Source organism: Rhinatrema bivittatum, chromosome 2, assembly GCF_901001135.1.
Source record: "Rhinatrema bivittatum chromosome 2, aRhiBiv1.1, whole genome shotgun sequence".
Classification (NCBI taxonomy): Eukaryota; Metazoa; Chordata; class Amphibia; order Gymnophiona; family Rhinatrematidae; genus Rhinatrema; species Rhinatrema bivittatum.
The window spans coordinates 614996313-615022237 of record NC_042616.1 but is presented as its reverse complement, the minus strand read 5'-3'; the positions used below and the strand labels follow the sequence as shown (position 1 = coordinate 615022237).

The 25925-nt window shown below is 45.2% G+C and overlaps 1 protein-coding gene across 3 annotated transcripts in view; it reads left to right on the top strand.

The window, feature by feature from the left end:
• Positions 1–25925, top strand: part of B4GALT6 (beta-1,4-galactosyltransferase 6) — a 256834-nt gene that overhangs the window by 204781 nt on the left and 26128 nt on the right. For all 3 annotated transcript variants that reach the window (XM_029591178.1, XM_029591179.1, XM_029591180.1), the window contains one exon: positions 19753–19940. In XM_029591178.1, coding sequence (XP_029447038.1) covers positions 19753–19940 — 188 coding nt within the window. The remainder of the gene's footprint in view (positions 1–19752; positions 19941–25925) is intronic.

The following is a 25925-nucleotide window of genomic DNA, read 5'->3' as shown; positions in this document are numbered from 1 at the left end:
CCTGAATCCTCTCATTCTGATGATGATCTGGTTACGGTTTTGGCTGGAAGTACGCTAGGTCTTGGTACTCCCTTGGAGATGGCAGTTCAGATGGGCCTGCTCCAGTACCTTCTGAGCTTGGTTTGGATCTGGCTGCTTTTTCTTGGGTGGACTCTTTTCAAGGCTTACAAGCCTTTGTTCAGACGCAGACCTACACTTTGCCCATTCCAGTGAAGTCGGACCCTCAGTCGGTGGCACTTTCCTCGTCCAATCCTATGGTTAAGCGTCATGGCACGCCTCGGTTCGCCATGGGTATCCCCTGTGGGGACCTGGATAGCACGGATGATGAGGCAGATCCTGATTTCTTGGAAGATGGTGAAATCCCTCCTGGTTTGGAACCGTATCGAACCATGTTACGGTTCTTTCATAGAGATGAGCTACTGGCCCTGATTTCCTAGATATTGAAGATGCTGGGAGTGCCTGGGGCGGATTCTATGTCAGAGCCAAAGAAGAATCTCATTTTGGTCTCCTTGCATGCCATTAAAGAATTGATTGATCTTGAATGGGACGCCCCGGAGGCAAATTTCAAAGGGGGATCAGGCATTGGAAGGCCTATATCCTCTGGATCCAGCTGTGAGAGAGCGTATGCGTTTTCCCAGAGTGGATGCACTTGTCTGCACCATATCTAAATGAACTATTCCCGTGGCGGGTGGAGCGGCCTTGAAGGATGTGCATTGAATCTATCCTTAAGCAATGATTTTGAAGATTGTTTCCTGTTGTGCTCTTGTGGCACATTTTTGTCTGCTTCTCTCTCAGGAGGTGGATGATTCGGGGAGTGAATTCCAGAACAGTTATGGAACTCGCTGCTGCCTTTTTAGAAGGTGTAGGTTGTGATCTGGACCTTACCTTGGCCAGAGGAGTGGCTTCTTTAGTGGCGGCCAGACATCAGCTATGATTACGAAATTGTTCAGCTGACACAACTCCAAGGCTAATCTTACAAAAATGCCCTTTAAAGTCTTACTCTTGTTTGAGAGCAAGTTGGAAAAGCTGGCCAGTAAGTGGGGCGAATCTCCAGTTCCCTGGTTACTGGAGGATAAGAAGCAATTGTAGCGCCTCTTTTCTATGAAGGGTCATCTCAAGGGTTCCAAGAGTTTTCATCCCTACAGGAAACTCGACCTTTCAGAGGACACTGCCTTTTGATAGGTCTTATTCCTTTCGTCCCCGACAGTCCAAGAGAGGCGCAGGCTTGTGTAGCAGACCATCCCAAGCTCCCTGATGTAGATATGCTGACCCACCTTCAGGGAGGAGGAGATAGGGGGATGCCTATCTCTTTTATCAGAGATGGGTTGAGATCATGTTGGATCAATGGGTCTTGGAAGTGATACTGGAAGGCTATGCACTGGAATTTCACAGCATTCCTCGGGACGTGTTCATGGGGTCTCCTTTCCACTCCCTGCAGAAGAAGCAGGCAGTGGAGCCTACGCTTCTGAGGCTTTTCACTGGCTGAGGGCTGTGATTCCCCTGCCTAGGTCTCAGGAAAATACAGAGAACTATTCCATTTATTTTGCTGTGCCCAAGAAGAAGGTTCCTTTTGTCCCATCCTGTACCTTGAGTGTCAACCATCATCTGTAGGCAACTCATTTTTACATGGAAATCTTAAGATCTGTGATAAAGGCCATACAATTGGGGGAGTTTCTGACCTCCCTGGATCTGTCCGAGGCTTACCTTCATATTCCCTCTGTATGGAGCACCAAGATTTTCTTCACTTTGTGGTGCTGGGTCACCACCATCAGTTTTGGGCGCAGCCCTTTGGTCTGGCCACCACCCCCAGAACATTTTCCAAGGCTATGGTGGTCGTAGCAGCAGCATTGAGAAAAGATGGAATCCTGGTACATCCATACTTGGACAACTGGCTGTTTCTGGCCAAGTCTTTGCAGAGAGCAGTCTGGTGACCAACAAGGTAATTTCCTTGCTGCCGGAGCTCGAATGGGTGGCGAACCTGGCCAAGAGCAGTCTCCGGCCTTCTCATTTGTTGGAGTATCTGCGAGTTTGCTTCAACATGAGGCTGGGCAAAGTTTTTCTACCGGACACACGGATCCAAAAGTTGACTTCTCAGGTGCGTCAGATGGTGAACCCTATCCGCCCGATGGTGTGGCGCTATCTACAGGTGCTTGGTTTGATGGCGACAACCTTAGAAGTGGTGCCATGGGTGAGGGGAGGGCACATATGCGTCCTCTTAACCGTTCACTCCTGTCTTATTGAAACCTGTAGTCTCACGACTGTTTGGTTTGGCTCCACTTGGCGATGGAAATTTATTTATTATTTATTTATTTTTAACTTTTCTATACCGACGTTCCTGTAAGCATACAAATCACATCGGTTAACAATATAACTGCAAAATTCGCTCAGAGGCGATGCAGAAAACAGAAGAGGCAATTAACAGTGGAACGTTGTCAAAACATAACAGTGGGGTCAAAAACATAACAGTGGAACCGGTCAAAACAAAACATAACATATCATAACCTAACAAGTCATCTTAAAACAAATAAAATAACTGAGAAACATATCAGGAGTGGTACAATGGTCTGTGTAGACCGACTGGAATGTCAAATTAGAAGTGACAGACTGAGAGAGAGGGAGAATTAAGTGTCTGGGAAGGCTAGGCTGAATAGCCATGTTTTAAGTCTTTTTTTTGAATGAGGATGGGCAGGGCTCTTGCCTGAGGTCTGGAGGCAACGCATTCCACTGATGGGGTCCTGCTGTGGAAATAGCACGCTTTCTAAGAGATGATTTTGCTTGAGGGGCATACAGAGTGTCTTTGTAAGCACTTCTGATTGGTCTAGATGAGGTATGTGGTGTTAGTTGAAGAGCGGTGTTGAGAGAGGTGAGGTTGTGTTTAACTTTATGGATGATCGTGAGGACTTTGAAGAGAATCCTGAATTTGATGGGTAGCCAGTGGAGGTACCGAAGAGTGGGGGTGATATGTTCTTGCCTCCATTGGTGGTTTCTGGAAAGCTCATCTGAGAGAGGAAGTTTTCTTGTCCTCCCCGAACTGGTTGATGCTTATGACCATTGTAATTCTTCAGGGTTGGGGAGCTCACTGTCAGGAACTGATGGCCCAGGGACATTGGATGGCAGAAGAGACTCGCTGGAACATTAATCACCTGGAAGCCCGGAGAGTCAGGTTGGCGTGCTTGCAGTTCAGCCACAGACTACTGGGTCGAGCGGTCTGCATGATGTTGGACAACGCAATGACTTTGGCCTACATCAACCGCCATGGAGGAACCAAGAGCCAGCAAGTGTCGCAGGAGATAGACCAACTTACGGAATGGGTGAAGGACATCTTCAGATGATCTCTGCCTCTCAATTCATAGGAAAAGACAACGGACAAGCAGACTTTCTCAGTAGAGAGAGAATGGGTGTCGTCCGCTGAGGCGTTTCAACTGATAGTGATCGCTGGGGCCTTCCATCCATAGATCTGCTGGTAACTTCTCGCAATGCGAAGGTTCCTCAATTCTTCAGTCGCAGGAGAGATCCATGGTCCCTGGGCATCTATGCTTTCGTATAGGTCTGGCTGGAAGAAGAGTTGGTTTATGCCTTTCCTGCATGGCACTTACTGGACAGGGTCATTTGCAGAATTGAAATCCACAGGGGGCTAATACTCCTGGTGGTTCCAGATTAGTCTAGGTGTCCATGGTAGGCAGATTTGCGGAGACTCCTGGTGGAGGACCACCTTAGTCTTCTGCCGCATATAGATCTGTTGCAGCAGGGGCTTGTTCTTCATGAGGATCCAGCTCGGTTCTGTCTTACAGTTTGGCCCTTGAGAAGGCTCGCCTGTTGAAGTGTGTGCAGTGATTGCTACCTTACTCTGCACTTGGAAGTCCTCCACTTCTCTAGCATAAGTGCGGGTATGGAGAATGTGTGAGGCCTGGTGCGAGGAGCGCAGTGTTCTTCCTTATTCGGTTAAGATCCCGCTTATTCTGTTTTTTGTTTTTTGGGGTTTTTTCCCCCCCCAGAGTGGGTTGAATAAGTTTGGCCCTTAATTCCTTGAATATTCAGGTTGCAGCTTTTACATGTTTCAGAGGCCATGGTAAGTGGGGTCTCCTTATCGTCCCGTCCTACTGTGGCCTGTTTCTTGAAGGGAGTGAAGCACCTTTGGCCTCCCTTGCGGTTGCTGTTTCCTTTGTAGAGTCTTAACCTGGTGCTGGATATTTTAGTGGGCCCTACGTTTCAACCGCTGCGCAGCCTTTCCTTGCAGTTATTGACCCTGAAGACATTGTTTCCTGGTGGCTATATGTTCTGTGCATCACATTATCGAGTTGCAGGCCTTGTCTTGCTGGGAGCCGTTCCTTTGGGTGATCCAAAGGCATTGCAGTTGCATACTGTTCCATTCTTCTTGTCTAAGGTGGTCTCGGAGTTTCATTTGTATCAGTCCATTTCTTTGCAATCCCTGGATAAGATTAGGGACAAGTGGAGTATCACCTCCTGCATTCCTTGGATGTCGGGACTTGTGTGGTATCTGGAGGTTTCTGAACCTTTCTGAAAATCAGATAGTCTGTTTGTCCTTCACGGTTGAAGGAAGCAGGGCGAACCAGCTTCACATGCTACAATAGCTCGCTGGATCAAGGAGGTAGTCACAGCCGCGTAAGTGGATGCTGAAAAGCTGTTGCCTACTCTGGTTAGGGCTCATTCCACTAGAGCTCAGGCAGTATCATGGCGGAGGTTAAGTTTTGTCTCCTGTCGACATCTGCTGAGCTGCGACATGGTCCTCCTTTTCCAGGTTTTATCCATCTGGATGTGCAGGACTGAGTGGATGCGACCTTTGCACATGCAGTATTGACTGGACCACGGACAGCCCTCCCGCCCTGTTCGGGAGTAGCTTTGGTACATCCCACTGGTCCTGGGTCTATCTGTCTACACGCTAGGAAATGGAGACATTACTTATCTGATAATTTTGTTTTCCTTAATTTAGACAGATGGACTCAGCTTCCCTCCTTGGCTGCCAAATGATTGTATCAATAAACCTCCTGTGGAGATTTGGATTCCAAATGTTCATCCAGTCCCTAGCTTGGGATACCTATGTTCTTACTTGAGTTCAGTGTTTATTGTTGTTTGAGTACAGTTATGGTTGACTGTGTTTTAATCAAGTTTTTTACTAGTCTGTGCACAGTTGTTTTTGAAGAGAATACTGGCAGGCTGGGGTCACTGCAGGAGTTGATGTCAGCTTGCTCAGTCTCCATCTACTGGCAGGGGAGCATAACCCACTAATCCTGAGTCCATCCGTCTACACCAGGGGTCGGGAACCTTTTTGGCTGAGAGAGCCATGAACGCCACATATTTTAAAATGTAATTCCGTGAGAGCCATACTAACTACAACCCTCCACCCTCCTGCCTCCCCCCCCAAGACCTACCAAATTAATTTACTACAACCCCCTACTCTCCTGATGCCCCCCAAGACCTGCCAAATTAATTTACTACAACCCCCCACCCTCCTGACCCCCCGCCAAGACCTGCCAAAAGTCCCTGGTGGTCCAGCGGGGGTCCAGGGCTCGCAGACAAATCTTTAATAAAAAAGTAAAAATCTAACAAAAACCCCCACCCTCCTGACGCCCCCCAAGACCTCCAAAATTAATTTACTACAACCCCCCCTCCTGACCCCCCCCCCCCCCCCCCCAAGACCTGCCAAAAGTCCCTGATGGTCCGGGAGCCGTCTCCTGGACTTGGGCTGTCGGCTGCCAGTAGTCAAAATGGCGCCGACGGCCCTTTGCCCTCACTATGTCACTAGGGTCGACCAATGGCGGCGGTAGCCCCTGTGACATAGTAAGGGCAAAGGGCCGTCGGCGCCATTTTGACTACTGGCAGCCGACAGTCCTTTGCCCTTATTATGTCACAGGGGCTACCGCCGCCATTGGTCGACCCCAGTGACATAGTGAGGGCAAAGGGCCGTCGGCGCCATTTTGACTACTGGCAGCCGACAGCCCAAGTCCAGGAGACCGCTCCTGGACCCCCGCTGGACCACCAGGGACTTTTGGCAGGTCTTGGGGGGAGGGTTGTAGTAAATTAATTTTGGAGGTCTTGGGGGGCGTCAGGAGGGTGGGGGGTTTTGTTAGATTTTTACTTTTTTATTAAAGATTTGTCTGCGAGCCAGATGCAGCCATCAAAAGAGCCACATCTGGCTCGCGAGCCATAGGTTCCTGACCCCTGGTCTACACTAAGGAAAACCAAATTATCAGATAAGTAATTTCTCCATTATAGGAAGTCTACAGACAAAAATACCCTTCTACTATATAGTAGTCATCCTAGAACTCTTCGTGATATGTCAGTCGGTTGTTTAGGCTTTGTAGGCTTTTCTTCACACGCGCATTTCATTGCCCAGGCTTCACAGATGATTTGACAAGATTTTCACTAGAGCTTATGCAGCACATGTTAATTGAAATGTTTTATTTCAGTCCCAGCCATTGAATGATAGTCTGAAATGTGTTCAGCTCTGGTCTGGCTTTTCTGGTAAAGTTTGTGCCATTAAATGACATTGGCCCATATTAGTCCCATATAGTATTTTTCAAGAGTTAATACATTTTGCATTCCACCACAGATGTAACTTGCAGGGATATTTTAATTTGCTTTGAATTACGACCAGTTAGCTGTGCCATGGCCCAGTTTCATGGTCATGCTTGTAAAGCCTCCACAATGTCCCTAACAATACCTGAATTCAACACCCAGTATCACAAAGAATTTTTGCTGCATTTTTCATCAGACTGTAATTTTTTGGGAATGTGTGTTCTCTTCTTTATGTAGCTAAGACTCTCCAAATGCCGTCAAGTCATGTTCCTAAGCACTGCAGCTATATTCAGCAAAATCGCTTTGAAGCTTCTTTAGTGTCACAGTGGTTAGAAGCTAAACACTCTGTCACTGACTTAAGATTCTTTGTTACTGATTCCTACAACCTAGAGCTCTCAGAGGCAATTTTCCACATCAATTTTTATACCACAAACAGTCCTGGATCTTTACATTAGATATCCTGCATTTGGTGGGTCTCATCAATATGGTGAATTGCTTTTTTTTAGCCCCCTTTTCTCCAAGTCTGTGCTTATACTATGCTCCCTCCTTGGTCTTGAATTCCAGGGAGTTTAACTGTTTCTTTTCTCGCTTTTGATTGGCTATTTTAGATCTCATGACTATTTTGGTATCATTTATATTTAAAAGGACTCTGAGTGTGGTATGAGCCTTTGCTAGGAGCATTTGGAAATTTCATAGTTTGGCCTAGGTATTTCATAATTTGCTGTGTATGCTGTTGGCCACTATTTATTCTTTTGGGGGTATTGCATGTAATTTTATTAATATTTTTCATTTGCAGTTTATCATCCCTCCTAACATAACTTTTCTAAAACACTGTTTGTGTCAGAGAAGGTGATCCACCCTTCTATCAATATGTATCTGCACAGAACTGACTGAAAAGTTAATTAAAAACTAAAGCTGGTATTATTATGAACAAAAATAGATTGCTGCTTGAATTACATGTTTCTTGACATGTTGACTTTCTTATAGCATGTTAATTCTTCCACTCTATTGTTTGCTGTTATATGTAGCTTTGACAACCATAAAAAGAAACTTTAGATCTGAACAACTAATAAACTTAAGGGAAATATTAAAATATAGGATTTTCCTAAGTAGACCTCATCTTCCACTCAAATGAAAGTGTAAAAAAAAAAGTAGCTAATTTCATGAGGTCCACTACTTTTAAGTAACCAATTTTATCCCTTTCCTGCCCTTCTGCTCCTACAGAATATTGCATCCTAAAGTTGTGTGAACTCTGCACAGTGTCAATAAGTTGAACTCTGCATAAGATGATATTCCCACCAGCAAAATGGAAACAGAATAGCTGGGGACAGAATAAAGTGTATATTAAGAAAAAGGTGGACCCACATGTAATAGTCCGATCCCCCTTTAAAGAAGAATTGTGCTTTGAATACCTTTTCCTTGTTTGTAACATTTTGGGTTTAATGTACTAAGCTTTTTTTCCCCCATAAATATTGAATGGAGAAAAGAAATTTAGTAGATTAGACTCTTTATGCACTCTTCTAAAACTGGAATACAGCTGTCAGTTTGTGATCATGATCTGCAATCACACCTTGATAAATATCTCTCATACAGAAGCTGTGCTTTTCAACTGCACAAATGACACAAATTAAAATACATTTAAAGTTGTAATTTGTTTTAATTGGTTCCGCAAATTGTCTTATTCATTCTACATCGACAAATCAGGCTGAATTAGCCATGACACATGGGATACTTTATCCAGTGATGCCCAATAGATTCTTCTGTTAGCTTATAGAGCTTTTGCTGTACTGAGCACGTGTGAGAGTTCTTCCCAGGTGCTGCTTTGTGAGTCTCAATCATTTTTCATCTGTTTTTCTTGATTATGTCTTAACGCCTTTGAGAATTTTGTTACATTTTTCAACATTTTGTATTGCCTTGCTGCCTCAGCAGCTCCCAAACAGCAGTTTTTAGTGCTATATATTAAAAAAAAAAAGGCAGTAGAATGTCTGGCTCCAAGCAGGCCTCCCTCAGTGGCTTTAAGGATTCATGTGTAGCAAAAAGATGTCTATTGCTGATGGTATTGACATCTGTTGTTGGTGTCTTGGGCCTGACCATGAAGCACCTGTTACCTCCGTGGCTGGATATCAATGCCAGTCCAGAGCCTGGAATATGGAGGAGTTGTGCAGGTTGATAAAGAGCCACAACCGATCCTCCACTCGGAGCAGAGCCTCTTCTGGCTCCCCAGGTGAGGAGTTGAGCAGGAGCTCCTGAAACAGAACCCCCTCCACTCAGGGTTGAGTAAAGCATGACAGAGCTGCACTTGGACGTCTGAGACCCTCATGGGCACCGTGGAGCTTAATGCCAGCCAAGAAAAAGTACAATGCTTTGGCGCCAGCAGTGCAATCAGCACCAAAGAAACACCGAACTCTGGCACCAGCAGCACTGTTGACCCATCACAGGTGGGAGTTGTCAATGCCCTGAACATCGGAGTACGGGTAAACGCTGTTGATGTATCAGTCCTCGATGCTACTGATGCAGCTGTTTCTTAAATTGATGCAAGCACTGCTCATATACATCACATTTCAGGAGGGTATGAGGTGTGGAAGGAGACATGCTCCATTTTCCTCCACCCTGTCTTCAGGGCAATTTCATCATTGAGCCTTCTAGAATAAGGTCTTCATCTGGGGATGCTAGATCCTATTTAGATATTCAGAGGGATAGCTATATTAGTCTGCTGTAGCAAAAATGATAAAAGGTGGGTGACACTTATAGACTAACCAATTTATTGATGCATGAATTTTCAAGGACAGAGTCCACTTTGTCAATTGTATCCTATTTTTCAGTAATGCTCTTAATCACCATGCACCCTCGAGGATAGCTCTACTACAGAGTCCCAAAGGCCTTCAGGACACAATAACCCTTAGGCCAAGTAGCGGGGTTGGTGAAGACTTTCTTTGTACCCCCCCCCCCCTGCTGCTTAAGGACAAGGAGGGCACTCTTCAGTTTCTCCTTTCCAACGTGTTCCATTTTCTTCAATGTTATGGAATCCCTTTAGCCCCGTGCCCAGGGATGTCCCATCAGAACCCCCATGGGTGGATTCTAGCCCTTGCCACTCTTTCACAGAGTAGGTCAGCCAGTCACAGGATGTTCCCTAGGAATATTCCTCTCTGAGATGACTGAGGGTCTGAACCCAGTCACCTGTGGCTTCATTGGGGTTCTGGATTAGTCTCCCTTAACCCCTCAGGTTGGCGGAAGAATCAACAGGAATTTTTCAGCATTCAGTCAGGTTAACTCACGGCCAGTGGGTTATGTACCTGTACCAGCAGATGGAGATGGAGCAAAGCCTGCCTGTATTTTCCGTCTCCAGGAGATGGTGGACATACATCTCCCTACTGGGGATTGCTAGTTGAAAAAAAAAATTAATCACGCACTGCTTCTCCTGAGGTGATATCTTGTGGTCCCTGCCTCAGTCGAGTTCTCCTAAGGTGATATCTAGTGATCTCTCCCTCAGTTAAGTGCCTCGGTCCAGTAGCCGGTTTTCTGGCATGGATTTAGCTGAGAGGTTAGTGGGTGCAGGAAGCCGAGCATGGCGGTGAAGGCATTAGAGCTGTCCCTCCCACAGCTGGAGACAGACACTGTACTCGGCTGGGAAAGGCTGAGCTCAGGTAAAGAGTTTAAAAAAAAAAAAAAAAAAAAAAGATTTAAGGATTCCTCTCTCCACTTCTGATTCTGGTCTCCGAGCCTTGGCGCGCCTATCCGATGAGTATTCCCGTTTCTGTGGGGTCTTGGGGAATCGTGGTAGTTTTGGTGGGTTGAGTGGCTCTTTAGGCTAGGCCCTGCACTCAGGCTTTGCTGGAACACTATGTATTAGGCCGTGGCAGCATTCGCACGCTTTCTTCTGTGCAATTCTCCCATGAAAGTACCTGACGTCTATTCACATCTGCGCGTCCAGGCGTCCTAATTTTGAGTATACTTTTTTGGATGGCCTATCCATGCTTGCCAGGTACAGATGCACTGTTGGATGCACAATTGTCAAACGCTTGTTGAACGTGCTGTTACTGGATGTCCTTGTCCTTGGTGCTGATAGCAAAGAAGCCTATGCATCTTGTGATTTGCACTTCTTGCCACATTCGTGCATTACAGCCTGGGGACTCCTCTATGTCAGCACTACTTGGAGGCTCAGGGCAAGTTGTCTTTAACTGATTTTACTGAGCCCGGACCTTCCAGCAGGTTACAGGAAGGGAACTGGAGCGGGATCTGACTGAAGTTTTGCCTGGTTTTGAGACTACTCTAATTGGTTCATCAGCTGGGGAGGACAACTCAGTGGGCGCCAGACCCAATGACTCCTGGTTTTGGTGTGGACCCTTCCACCTTCTCTTGGGTGGAATTTTTTCAAGGGCTGCAATCCTTTCTACAGGCACATTCAGCAACCTGAAAGTTCAGGATCGCAGGCTGTGGAATCCTGCAAGGCTGGTGCCTGGGGTAAACATTGGAAGGTCCCTCAGCCTGTTGTCGGTCATGCTGATGGGGACCCAGATGGCACGGATGAGGAAAGCAATCCTTGTTCCCTGGAGGATAGGAAAATTCCTCCAGGATTGGAACCTTATAGAACGATGTTGGGTTTCTTTCATAGAGATGAGTTGCCGGTGCTGATCTCTCAGACATTGAAGATGCTAGAAGTGCCAGATGTTGATCCCATGTCTGAGCCAAAGAAGAATCCCATTTTGGTTACTTTGCATAAAGCATCATGTGTCTTCCCCATTATGGATGCTATTTAAGAGTCGATTGATCTTGAATGGGTCACTCTGGAAGCTAATTTTAAAGAAGGATGAGCCTTGGAAGGTCCATACCCCCATGAATCCAGTGGCAAGAGAGCACTTCCCAAAAGTGGATGCATGGGTTTAAGCGGACAACCATTCCGATACGAGGAGCGGCATTGAAGGCTGCTCAGGATAGGAGATTTAAGGTTATCCTTAAGCAGGCCTTTGAGGCAGTGGCAATGAATTTGCAGATAGCCTCTTGCTGCTCCCTGGTGGTTCACGCTTATTTGCTTTTATCTCAGGAGGCAGATAAGACTGGTTTGAATTCCAGGGCAATGATGGAAACGGCAGCCGCCTTTTTGGCAGATGCAGGCTGCGACCTGGTCCGTACTTCTGGCAGAGGCATGGATTTGGTGATAACAGCCAGGCATCAGCTGTGGTTGCGGAATTGGTCAACCAATATAATTTCAAAGTCTAATCTTATGAAATTGCATTTTAAAGGATCTCTCTTATTTGGGAATGAGTTAAAAAAAAAAATAGCCAATAGTGGGGTGGGTCCCAGGTTCCGTGGCTGCCAGAGGATAAGAAGCAGGCACCACATTCGTTCAGCGCAAGAGGACGTTCTCAACCCTCAGAGAAGTGGCTTCTCAAAAGGCTAACCTTTGAGTAGGCCTCAGTCCTTTCGGCCCAGGCAGTGCCTCCCAACCCCCCTCAATGAAGATGTGCCAACCCACCTCCTGGAGCAGGAGAAGGTCACCTATCTTTTTTTTTTTTTTTAAATCAGAGGTGGGTCAGGATCACATCAGACCAGTGGGTTCTAGAGGTGATAAGGGGCGGTTGTGCTCTGGAGTTTCTCAACATTCTTTGGGGCTCCTGAGCTTGTGGGCCATGATTCCAGTGCCCAAGTCACAAGCAAATATGGGCCATTATTCCATTTATTTCATTGTACCTAAGAAGAAGGGTTCTTTTCGACTTAAAGGCAGTCAATCGTCATTTGCAAGTGACTCGTTTCTGCATGGAAACCTCATGTTTGGTTGTAATGGAAGTAAAGTTTGGGGAAAGCTTCTTATGTCTCTGGATTTGTCAGAGGCATATCTACATATTCTTATTCGACTGGAGCACCAACTATTTCTGCAGTTCGCCATTTTTGGGCAACATGATCAATTTCGAGCGCTGCCTTTTGGTTTGGCCACCACATACTGAACCTTCTCCAAGGTCACGGTGGTAGCAGCGATATTGTTGAGAGAGGATGGCATTCTGGTCCACCTGTACCTAGACAATTGGCTAATTCTGGTCAAAAGCTTGGAAGAGTCTTCAAGCTATGTGCAAAGTGGTCTTCTTACTACAGGAACTAGGTTGGGTGGTGAACTTGGACAAGAGCAATTTATAGCTGTTTCAGATGCTGGAGTATCTGTGTTCGTTTTGATACGAAGCAAAACAGGGTTTTTCTGCCAGAGATCCGCATTCAGAAGCTGGTGTCTCAGGTGCGACTGTTGATAGAAGCAGTTCGCCTGAGAACCTGCAAGTACTTGGTTTGGCGGCCACCCTAGAGATGGTTCTGTGGGCAAGGGTGCATATGCATCCTCTTTAGCGCACATTGCTTGCATGATGGAGTCCACAATCTTGGAACTACTCGATAATGGCTTCAGTTATCAGTGGAGATCAGCATTCAACTGAAATACTGTTTGCAGGCAGATCATCTAGGGAAGGGAGTTTCCTTGCAAGCTCCAGACTGGCTGGTGCTCATGACGGATGCAAGCCTCCAGAGTTGGGGGCTCACTGTCAGAAGTTGATGGTGCATGGATGCTGGAGTGCAGAGAAGTATCTGGAGCATCAATCATCTGGAAGCACATGCGGTTTGGTTGGCATGGTTGTGGTTTGTCGACTATTTGCAGGGTCAAGCAGTCAGATTAATGTCAGACAGTGCGATGACAGTGGTTTACATGAATCACCAGAGAGACACCAAGTGTCACAGGAAATAGACCAGCTCATGGTATTGGCAGAAATACATCTCTAGGAGATCTCAGCCTCCCACATTGTGCAAAAGACAATGTGAGAGCTGATTTTCTCAGCAGACAGAGTATGGATTCAGGAGAATGGGAATTGTTGGATGAAGCATTGCAGCTCATAGTAGGCCTTTGGGGCCTATCATATTTAGACTTCCTAGCGATGTCTCACAGTGTGAAGGTTCCTCGTTTCTTCAGTTGCAAGTGAGATCCAAAGTCTCTGGACATTGATGCTCTAATGCAGGAGTGGCTGAGGGGCAAGCTTCTATATGCCTTCCTTTCCCCCACCCTGCCCTGTTGGGCAGGTTGGTTCGAGGATTGAAAGGCACACTGAGATGGTGCTTCTGGTGGCTCCCGACTGGCCCAGAAGGCCATGGTTTGCAGATCTGCAGAGACTCTTGTCGGACTCTCCTCCCCAGTTACCGGTCCAAAGAGATCTGTTACGAAAGGGGCCTATTCTTCAGGAAGGTCCGACTTATTTTGTCTTATGGTATGACCCTTGAAAGGGCTCAGTTGCTGAAGTGTGGATATTCCACTGCTGTGATTTTCACCTTGCTTCAAGCTCAGAAGTTCTCCACTTCTTTAGTCTATATTCGGGTTTAGCGAGTGTTTGAGGCTTGGTGTGAGGAACGAGGGGGGTTCATCCTCATTCAGTTAAGATCCTGCTCATTTTGAACTTCTTACAGGATGGGTTGATTAAAGGCTTGGCTCTTAATTCCTTGAAGGTACAGGTGGCGGCTCTTGCCTGTTCCATGGTCAGGTGATTGGTGAATCCTTATCTGCCCATCTGCATATGGCCCAGTTCTTGAAGGGCGTGAAGCATCTTCAACCTCCCTTACAGTTGCTGGTGCCCTTGTGGAGCCTTAATCTGATTCTGACCACTGTCTAAGCTCTCCTTGAGGTTATTTACCTTGAAGATAATCTTTCTTGTGGCAATTTGTTCTATGCGTAAAGTTTCCAAACTGCAGGCTCGCTCTTGCTGGTTACCATTCGTGCGAGTGACTCCGGGGCAGTCCAACTGTGAATTGTTTCATCTTTTTTGCCAAAAATGGTTTTGGACTTTCACTTGAATCATTCGATTTCCCTGCCATTGCTGAACAAGGAGAGAAATGTGGATGAATATAGTCTGTTGCAGACTTTGGATGTCAAGCGACATCTCTTGAGGTATTTGGAGGTTTCTAGAGGAAGACTGACCAACTGTTCATATTCTACAGTGGGAGTAAACAGGGTGAGCCGGCGTTGCGGGCTACAATAGCCTATTGTATTAAGGAGGTTATCACGGCTGCATATGTAGATGCTGAGCAGCAATTATCTAAATAGGTTAGAGCTCATTCCACTAGGGCTCAGGCAGTGTCATGAGCAGAGCTTCAGTCATCTCTCATCGGAATTTGCCAAGCAGCGACATGGTCCTTCTTAAGGTATTACCATCTGGATGTGCAGGCCTGGGAGGATGCAACCTTCGTGTGTTTGGTGTTGGTCGGACCATGGGCAGTCTCCTGCCCTTTTCAGGAGTAGCTTGGGTATAGCCCACTGGTTGTGGATTAACCTGTCTGAATGATGAGAAATTACTACTTACCTGATAATTTTCTTTTCTCTACTGAAAATAGGTTAATCCACCTTTCCGCCCTTGGCTGCCAGTTTGTGATTCTGTTGTCCTCCTGAGTGATTGGTAAGTGTCAGTTTATGTCCCTAGATTAGTGGTGATACACTCTTTGAGCTCAGTGTTTCCTGTTGTCTGAGTGGTTGTCTGTTAATGGTTATAATCAAGTATTGTTAGTTAGTCCACAGTTGGCTTTTGCAGAGAATACTGGTGGGCGGATGTCAGAGCCAGGGGTATATGAGACAGAGCAAATGTGTATATGTGACATCAGCTTTGCTCTGTCTCATAACCCACTGGTTGTTGATTAACCTGTCTTCACTAGAAAAAAGGAAATTATTAGGTAAGAATTAATTTCTCATTTCTTCAGACTCACTACCTGAAACTCCAGAACACCCGTTACCACCTGAAGACCTCTCTTATTCTAGATTAATGGATAAGTTGGGTAAAGTCCTGGAATCAACATTTGGAAAGACAAGAACCCTTTGCACTGAAGTCTCTAGCCTTCTCCAAATCCTAGCCACTCCAGTGGAACCTGCAGTGGTTCAAAAATACTCAATCCTGCAGGAATTGCAAACAAGAATGTAGGGAGATCCCGACTCCTGTGCTCTAGTAGCCAGAAAATGAGATCTGAAATATAGAGACCTGAAAACCATGGGATTTGGGGTGGTGCAGCTGCCCCATCAATCAGTTGTAAAGTCTGTGCTAAAGCAGGCAAAGAAAACAAGGATATTCTTCAGTACACTGCTAAGCAAAGATCCTAGACTGCTAGACAACTTTGGGGGGAAAAAAGCATTGAGCTCAGGAAAACCTAATGCCTACATTAATGTCTACTAGTTCTATATAGTGCAGTACTTAAATGATTGCATTCAGAAACTGAAACTGCTGCTAGGCCCAGGTGATATGAGCTACACTGCATATCCACAGGCACTCCTAATTATGATAGAATGCATACGTCACTTCATTCATTCAATATAAGTCATTTGACATTATTGCCCATTCATTGGCAGTGGCCATTGGAGCTTGCTGAATGGCTTTGCTAAGGGCCAGCAGGTTGCATGACAAGTAGGCGGATGTTCCCTGCACTGAAGATTACCTCTTCAAAGACAAACTCAGGGAAATGGTTATCCAAATTGAGGAGCAGCACATGGTGGCCCAGTCTCTCCTGATTTGTTCTAAGCAACAGTCATCGAAGTACCCCTACTTTGTTTTTAAGTGTTCCTATTTCCAAAGATGCCCTTTCTGGCAATTCCAGTAGTATTGTGCTCCACATGTGCTGCCACAACAACTTTCAGCTCAGAGACAGCAGCGTGTAAGATATCAGCCGAAAACGACACCACAGGCCAATTCAAACCTGGGTTCAATTTTTGACTAGGCTTGAAGGCTAAAACTTAACCCCTCTAGCAGTGGGAGAATTAACTTATATCCAGAGAAGTGGCACAAAATTACCAAAGATCACGGGGTCTTAACATTGTGAATCTGGTTACCACTTGCATTTCTCCTGGTCTCTGGCATGTCCCCATTGTTCAACCTTCAATCTGGATCTCTCTCACTCTTTAGTTTCATCTGGAGGTGGAATTGCTTATCGATCAGCGGGTGATAGAACATGCCCCTCCTGACCAACATGGCCAGGAGTTCTACTCCAGCTGTTTCCTCAGCTCCAAGAAATCTAGGAAATTGAGATTCATCCTGGATTTAAGAAGCCTAAACAAGAGCCTGTTACAGGAGAAATTCATAATGAACTCCACGCCATCCTGCCTTTCAGGCTGGAAATTGGATGTGTGCCTTGGATCTAAAGGACACAGGTACACCTACCCATACATCCCTCCTACTGGCATTATCTATAGTTTGTGATGAAATCATCTCACTACCAGTACAAGGTACTCCCTTTTGGGCTATCAGCAACTTTGAGGATCTTCACCAAATGTCAACAGGATGTCTGTTTTCCCTTACCTGGATGATTGACTAGTAACAGGAGTTTCTCAAATGGGGTGCTAAACTCCCTGCAAAAGACAATCCAACTTGTTTAGTCACTGAGTTTCATTGTAAATTTTGAGATATTGAACCTGATTCTATCCCAGAAAATAAAGTTCATTGGGGCATGGATACTGACTCTTTAGAAGAGTGTTTTCTCCCAACAGATTGAGCGTGTGCCTCAGATCCCTGGCTCATCGGATGTCAGCCAGGGAAGTGTTAGTTATCTTGAGCCATATGGCAATGTCAGTTCATGTGGTTTCTCAGACCTTCCTCCACATGCACATCCTTCAGTTGAGCCTCCACACCCAGTGGGACCAGTTAACTCTCCTGGTGAATATCTCACAGGAAATGAAGATGGAACTTCACTGGTGGCTGGACCCGAATGTTTAGAGAGTGGAGACCCCCTTCTTTTGCTTCTCTATCAAGTCACATTGGCCACAGATGCTTCCACCAAGAAATAGAGACTGCACGTGGGTCTTTTCTGAAGGGAACCTGGTTATCTGTGGAACGGCTGTTTGAAATGAATCTGGAGCTTTAAGCAATCATATGCCTTGAGAGCTTTCTCGCATCTCTTCCAGGGAAAGTGAATTCTCAACCAAACCATTAGTCAAGAAATTATGTTTTATGTCAACGAACAAGGAGGCACAGGTTCATGGAACCTCTTTCAGGAAGCCATAAGAATTTGGGAGCTGACTTGCGACCACCAAACCTTTCTGCAAGAACCTAACTTATGGGGATTTCCAACATATTGGAAAATTCTCAGTTGAGTGTTTCATTCTCACAAGTGGTCCCTACATTAGTCAGTAGCAGACAGAATGTTTGATCTTTTGGGGCACCCATTCATCAACCTGTTTGCATTGGAGGAAAGCAGAAAAGTGGAAACATTTAGCTCCATTCTTTCAAACAAAATCAGGTCTACTCTGAATGCTTTTCTGCTCAGCTGGAATGCAGATCTATTGTATACTACCGCTTTTACCAATAGCTGGGATGGGCTGAAAGTGCTCAAAGACTGGGCTTGCTTGCTATTTGTTGCACCAGCATGGTCAAGACTAGAATGATTATCATACCTTGTCTAGTTGTTTGTCAGCCCTTCCCCGCCCCACCAGATCCCCCTTTAGGGGTTGATACAACCTTATTGACTCAAGAAGAAGGCCATCTGTATCATCCTGTCCTCCTCTCTCTCAAATTGACAGAATGGATATTGAGTGCTTGCTGACCACTTCCCTATCCCTCTCCAAGGAAGTTGAAGATGTGTTGGTAACCACCAGGAAGCCTTCAACCACATGGGCTTAAACTTTAAATGGAAATAGTTTTCATCCTGGTGTCGTCAAAGATCCCTAGACCTATTTACTTGCAAACTGTGGGAGATGCTTTAGTACTTATTCTTTCTTTTTTTTTTTCTTGGGTCTCAGTACCTCTGCAGTCAAGGTGCATCTCAGTGCTATAGTTTCCTACCAAATTCAAGTAGAAGTAAAACATCCATTCATCCTTTATTGTCAAAATTTATGAAAAGCTTATGGCATACAAATCCTCTGGTAGCCTAACCATTAGTGCTATGGAATCGTAATGTGGTGCTGGCACAGCTTTATGAAGGCACCCTTCAAACCATTGGAATTGTCTTCTTTGAAGTTTCTCACATGGAAAGTGTTATTCCTTGTGGCAATCATGTTGGCTTAGTAGTGTCAGTTAGCTTCAGGCATTAATTTATTACTCTCCTTATATACAGTTCTTCCATAATAGGGTGAAGCTCTGCGCCCATCCAAAGCTTCTGCCAAAAGTGATAACCGCTTTTTATATAAATCAAGCCATCATGTTACCCATCTTCTTTCCAATATCGCACACACATGAAGGTTAAAAGACCCTTCATTGACTGCAAGAGCTTTAGTTTACTATCAAAAGAGAACTCTGCTATATGGTCAGGCCTAGCAACTGATAATCTAGCATAGTACTCTGTTATGCGTTCGCTGGCCTCCAGATCAGACTCTAATAAGGGTCATCATGTGATAGCCATGGCTACATCAGTGGCTTATCTATGAACCTTACCTACCAAGGACATTTGCAAAGCTGCAACTTAGTTGTCAGGTCATGCCTTCACATAAAATTACTACTTGGACAATCTATCAAAAAATGACAATAAATTTGGACAAATAGTTTTGCGCAGCCTAATCACCCAGTAGTCAATGGGGGGTTCAGGTTGTTTTTCAATAAGTGTCCACTGCATCAATCAGCTTGGCACTCCCTACATGTTGTGGCTAATTCACCTTAATTGTCAATGGAGAAAGCAAGTTTGCTTATTGTAAACAGTGTCCTTTCCATAGACAGGATGAATTAAACATACTTAATCCCTTCCTAACTTTCTGGAGAGTCAACTACCTAATTAAAGCTTAGCTCTAAAAGTGACTGAGGGGCTTATGAGGTGGTTGCCTGTGTTGGAACTCCCACACATGCTCAGAGCAAAAGCTGTATGAGTTCTGAGAGAGAAGGGTCTCTTTGGCACTGTTGGATGACATCACCAACATGTCATGGCTAATTCATCCTGCTATCTACGGAGAACATCATTTATGGTAAGCAAACTTGCTATTCTATTACATTTTGTTTCCCACCTGTAAAATTCTTCAGTGTTGTGTTTTTGTTCATTCTGTAAACTGCATACTTTGCGATAGGACATTAGAATTTCAGTACAAGAAGCATGCTTTGCATAACTTCACATTTGTTTGGCATTTTATTAAGTGCAGAATTACAAAATGTTAAGCTATTTAAAAATTCTTGCTCCCCTTAATAATGCAACTGTTTAGTTTAATATGGATTTGTTCAATGTATTTATAGTAGGATTGTTTATGGCTTTGATAAAAGAAAATAAATAAAATGTATTCCCTATTCTTTTCCCCTCCATAAGTCTGGCACACAGACTTTTAACCGTGCAATGCTCTTTAATGTTGGCTTCAAAGAGGCCATGAAAGATTATAATTGGGACTGTGTAATTTTCCATGATGTGGACCACATACCTGAAAACGATCGAAATTATTATGGATGTGGAGAGATGCCACGCCATTTTGCAACAAAGCTGGACAAATACATGTACATGTAAGTAGCTTTTGTCATCTCTTGAATAGGTTAAAAAATCATATTGATTCCTTCTATGATGACATTACTATTTCATGATAGATGTTAAATGAGCATTAATTTAGAATAAAACTGTAAAAGACTGCTATATATAATAGTCTTGCTGTAGCAAATAGCTTTATAACAGTTATACAAGAATTTGGAGATTTTTTTTATTTCAAGAGATGCTCTGGCAAGAAGTCAGTTTGCAAATGTGAGACCTTTGGATTGTCTTTCAGACTGTTCTGTGATTTTCAGGACATATCTGCTCAAGTTTATTTATTTAAAATATTATAGTCTGCCTAGAGTGACCAAGTCATGCTAAGTGGATTACAAAGTTAACATAAAACAGTATCTAGCATAAAAGCAATCGACAAACATCACAATATCAACAGAAGAAAATAATATAAAAACTAACATCATGAACAGAGAGAATAAGACACTTCCATATATACATCATGATATAACATATCTAAATTTCTTCAGAAAAGGTAGGAAATGCTTCTTAAAAGAGGGATGTCTTAAGCATCTTACAAAACATTTTAAAATCCTTCATAGATCTTAACTCATCAGATATATACTATTCCATTAAATTAGCCCTATAATGGATAAAACACAATGTTGTCTCTTGTAAATAAACTACTTTTCTCACAGGACAAGCAGGATGCTAGTCCTCATATATGGGGTGACATCACAGGATGGAGCCCAATCATGAAACACTTTTGTCAAAGTTTCTAGAACTTTGACTGGCCCCTACTGGGCATGGCACTAACCCTGCAGCCAACAGGGGTCCCCCTTCTGTCTTCTTTTCCGCGCAGCAGTAGCCACGTGGTTAAGGAGCTCCACAGAGATTCCTGACAGGAATTTTCCTCACGGAATTACTAAAACGTTTCATACCCCACAGGGGTCCCTCTTTCGAATATTTGACTCCGCGGTACTCCAGTAAGTTTTTACCCATTTTCGGTCGATTCCTGTCTGGTTTGCCCCTCGCGGCCTACTGGCCGTCGACAGTACCGCGGCTCGAGTGACCATGGCATCGGGGATCCGTCAGTGCCCAGACTGCAATCGCACCATGTCTATCACAGACCCTCATAAAGTCTGTGTAATGTGTCTCGGATGTGAGCATGATGTCCTGACTTGCACCAAATGTGCCCTAATGACACCCAAAGGTCGCAAGGCCAGAATGGAGAAGATGGAACTTCTCTTCCGTGCTCAAACCTATTGCATCGATGTCATCAGAACCGGCACTGTCAACTTCACGCCTATATCGACCACCGGCCGGTGACCGTCTGGCATTGACGACTTCTCAGCCTTTAGCTCCCTCTACTCCCTCTCAGGACCGAGGGGATCGTAGAGAGCAACATCGCCATCGACATTGGAAGCCTCAGACCATCGAGGGAGCAAAATCATCGACCTCGCCATAGTCTGAGCCGCCGTTGAAGAAACCCCATCCAGAAAAGGCACCGACCTTTTCGGCGACTGGGTCACCGAGGCAACCCTCACCCGAAAGGAGATTGGGAGCCGCAACTCCGCCTTTAACGGTGGTCCCTCCGGCTATGCCTCTGCCTCCTTCTTCTGTTCCGGAGCCGAGGCTACTTGCTCCAGGTCTCCGAGAAGAACTGGACCGGCTGGTTCAGGAGGCCATCGACAAGGCGATGCATCGACTCCAAGTTCCTCCTGCACCAACACCGGTACCGATCATGGAACCGACCGCTGACCTGATTCCGGCAGCGTTGGCACCGTTGCTCTCAAAGATGGAAGCACTCATCGCCGCTTTTCCACAGACGGATCCCGGGTCACCAATGGTTCCGGTGCTCTCTCCACTGACCTTGTCATCGAGAGGAGAAACATCGTTCCGCATCCCTACATTGGGAGTCCTACCGATGCCTCAGCCATCGATGCCGATACATCCGTCGGCGCCACCGATCCATTCATCGATGCTCTCGATACCTGCACCGGTGCCTTTGATTCCTTCATCGGTGCCTCCAATTATTCCTTCGGAGCCTAGACCAGGACCTTCAGGGATTCCACCGTGCCGTCCCCCTAGGGCTCCTAGAGGGGCAGATGCCAATCCCTACGATACCTGGACAGATGATTCTTCACCAGACACCAATGACTTGCCTTCACCACCTTCTCCTTCTGAAAGCAGAAAGCATTCTCCTCCAGAGGACCTTTCCTTCATAAACTTTGTGAAGGAGATGTCTGAATTGGTTCCCTTCCAATTTTATTTTTATTTATTTTTAGATTTTTATATACCTGTGTTCCTGTATTAAAATACAGATCACATCGGTTTACATTGAAACATAAAAATTATGCCAAGAGGCGGTACATATAACAAGGTTATAGAACTTGGAAAACATGGAAAACAGATTCGAATAATAACACTGATAAAGTTGTAAAGTCTCTGAGAAATCAAATCATAAAATAAGGCGTAATTGTCTAAGATAAATGTGATCTGCAAAAGGGATTGCGATGGTGAGAAAATCTTGATAGCTGGAGGTAAAAAATAATCAAAGTTCTGGAAAAGCTTGGCTAAACAGCCAGGTTTTAATTTTCTTTTTGAAGGACGCGAAGCAGATCTCAAGGCGGATGTCTGGCGGGAGCATGTTCCATTGGATGGGTCCTGCTAAAGAAATGGTACGTTTCTGATGTAAGGATATCGTTGAAGGAACATAGAGTGTGCCTTTATAAGCTCCTCTGATAGGTCTAGTTGAAGAGTGAAAACGTAGTTGGGTGCTTAAGTGGAGTGGGGATATGTTGTAAATAGATTTTTGAATTGCTGTGTATACTTTATAGAGAATCCTTTGCTTAATAGGCAGCCAGTGGAGGAGTTTTAGTATGGGGGTTATGTGGTCTCTTTTATTCGTATTGGTAAGGATTCTAGCTGCAGAGTTCTGAATCATCTGGAGGGGTTTGATGGATGAGGTTGGTAGGCCAAAAAGGAGCGAGTTGCAATAGTCAATTTTTGTTAGTATAATGGCTTGTAGAACCATCCGAAAATCATTGAAGTGGAGAAGTGGTTTCAATTTTCTCAGGACAAGAAGTTTATAGAAACAGTCTTTAGTGGTGGTGCTTATAAATTTTTTGAAGTTAAGCTGATTATCTATCATGACGCCTAAATCACGTACATATGGTGAGTGATTAATTGTAGGAGTGGTAGAATTGAGTGGGACAGCTGGGTATATTAGATTGTTATTAACGTCATGATTGATAATTAAGATCTCTGTTTTGTTGTTGTTGAGAATGAGGCTGAGACTGGATAGAAGATGATTGATTAGTTGCAAGCAATTATTCCAGTGAATCAAGGTTTTGTGTAGGGATTCTGAGATTGGGATGAGTATTTGGATGTCATCCGTGTAAATGTAGTGTGTTAGGTTTAGATTTTTAAGAAGTCGACAGAGAGGGAGAAGGTAAATGTTGAAAAGGGTTGGAGAGAGGGAGGAACCTTGAGGGACTCCTTGATTTGCTGGGACCGGGTGTGATTCTTTGTTGTTTATCTTTACCTTGAATTGTCTATTAACCAGGAAGGACTTGAACCAGCTGAGTACTGTTCCCTTAATGCCTATGTCTATCAGACCTTGTAATAAAGATGAATGGTTGACAGTGTCAAAGGCCGCAGCGAGATCTAAAAGAATAAGGAGGTGAGGTTGTTTTTTATCCATATTAGTTAGAATATTGTCAATTACAGACCGAGCACGATGACAGGCACCAAATGATGGAGTTGTTGCAATTCCTGGATGCTCCCAAGGAAATAACCTCCATCCCCATTCACCAAATTCTTCTGGATCTCCTCAAAAAGAACTGGGAACACCCTGGCTCTGTTGCTCCAGTCAACAGGAAGGCTGACACCACTTATTTGGTACAGACAGCCCCAGGTTTTCAAAAATCTCAATTGGATCATCACTCTGTCGTTGTGGAATCTGCCCAAAAGAGAGCAAAGCCTCATTCTTCCTTTCTCCCTGGCAAGGAGCAAAAATTTCTAGATGCCATTGGATGCCGGGTCTTCCAGGGCTCAATCCTCATCTCTCGGATTGCCTCTTACCAGCTGTATATAACCCAGTACAACAGGGTCTTATTCAAGTAGATACAGGACTTTGCAGAGTCCCTGCCGCAGCAAGTCCAGGAACAGCTTCAAATCCTAGTAAATAAAGGGTTTGAGGCGGGCAAGCATGAGATAAGATCATCTTACGATATCTTTGACACTGCTACCAGGGTATCTGCGCTGCTATCTCGGCGAGAAGATGGGCCTGGCTCAAATCTTCGGACCTTCGCCCTGAAGTACAGGATAGATTGTCCGACCTGCCCTGTATGGGGGACAATCTGTTCGGCGAACAGATTCAACGAACGGTGGCGGAACTCAAGGACCATCAGGAGACCCTGAGACAGCTCTCTCTGATGCCTTCTGATTATGCCTCCAAACAGCCATTCAGAAAGGATACTAAAAAGTCATTCTTCCGTCCAAAGAAGTTCTATCCACCACCTTCTAGGATTCGTTCCATGAGTCCTTTCCATAAGGCCCATTCTTGTCGGACACGAAAACAAAAGCCATAAGCAGCTCCTCAGCCGGGCCCTGCTTCTGGTTTTTGACTCCTGCATAGAGAGCAGCAGCCAGCTTCCACTGCCTCAGATACCAGTGGGAGGTCGATTGTGCCATTTCCACAACAAGTGGCACACAATCACCTCAGACCAGTGGGTCCTCGCCATAATCTCTCATGGTTATCACCTGAACTTTCTCTCCATCCCACCAGACTCCCCACCTTGGCTGACGTGGGGAACATCCGACCACTCACCACTTCTGGAACAGGAGGTCTCCCTCCTCCTCCAGTCCAGAGCAATAGAACCAGTACCCTCTTCCCAATGAGGGCTAGGATTCTTTTCCGGGTACTTTCTAATCCCCAAAAAATCAGGAGGCGTTCGTCCAATTCTGGACCTACGTTCCCTCAACAAGAACCTCCAACGAAAAAAGTTCAAGATGGTAACCTTGGGTTCCCTCCTTCCTCTTCTGCAAAAAGGAGACTGGTTCTGCTTTCTAGACCTCCAGGACGCATACACTCATATTGCGATAACTCCATCTCATCGCAAATACTTGAGATTTCTGGTAGGCCCCAAGCACTATCAGTACCGAGTGCATCCATTCTGCCTCGCGTCTGCACCACGAGTCTTCACGAAATGTCCCCTAGTAGTTGCAGCCTGCCTCAGGACTCAAGGTGTTCACGTCTACCCCTATCTAGATGATTGGTTGATCATGCAGGGACGACTGCTCTGTCATCCCTGCATCTTACCTTACACACCCTGATTTCGCTAGGATTTCTCATCAACTACGACAAATCCTACTTAGTCCCATCTCAAACCTTATCATTCATAGGGGCAGACTAGGACACCTTGCAGGCAAAAGCTTTTCTACCTCGACAACGAGCTCTCACTCTCATCTCTCTTGCACATCAGCTGCAGTCTCAGCACTATACGACTGCACACCACTTTCTCATCCTACTGGAACACATGGCGTCCTCAGTTCAGGTCACCCCAATGGCCCGCCTAGCCATGAGCGTCATGCAGTGGACTCTAAGGTGACAATGGACTCAATGCATTCAGCCCCTGTCGACCATTGTCCACATCATCGACTCACTCCATCAGTCTCTCGCCTGGTGGAAAAATCAGATCAATCTCCTCCAAGGCATGCCCTTCCAACCTCCAGACCCTCAAATAATTCTCACCACCGATGCTTCCAATCTTGGTTGGGGAGCCCATGTGGCCAATCTGCAGACACAAGGAAGTTAGTCTCCAGAGGAAACCAAACACCAAATCAATTTCCTGGAGCTGTGAGCAATCAGATATGCTCTCAGGGTTTTTCAGGATCGCCTGTCCAATCAGGTCATCCTGATTCAGACGGACAATCAGGTGACCATGTGGTACATCAACAAACAGGGAGGGATGGGCTCCTACCTTCTGTGTCTGGAAGCTGCGCAG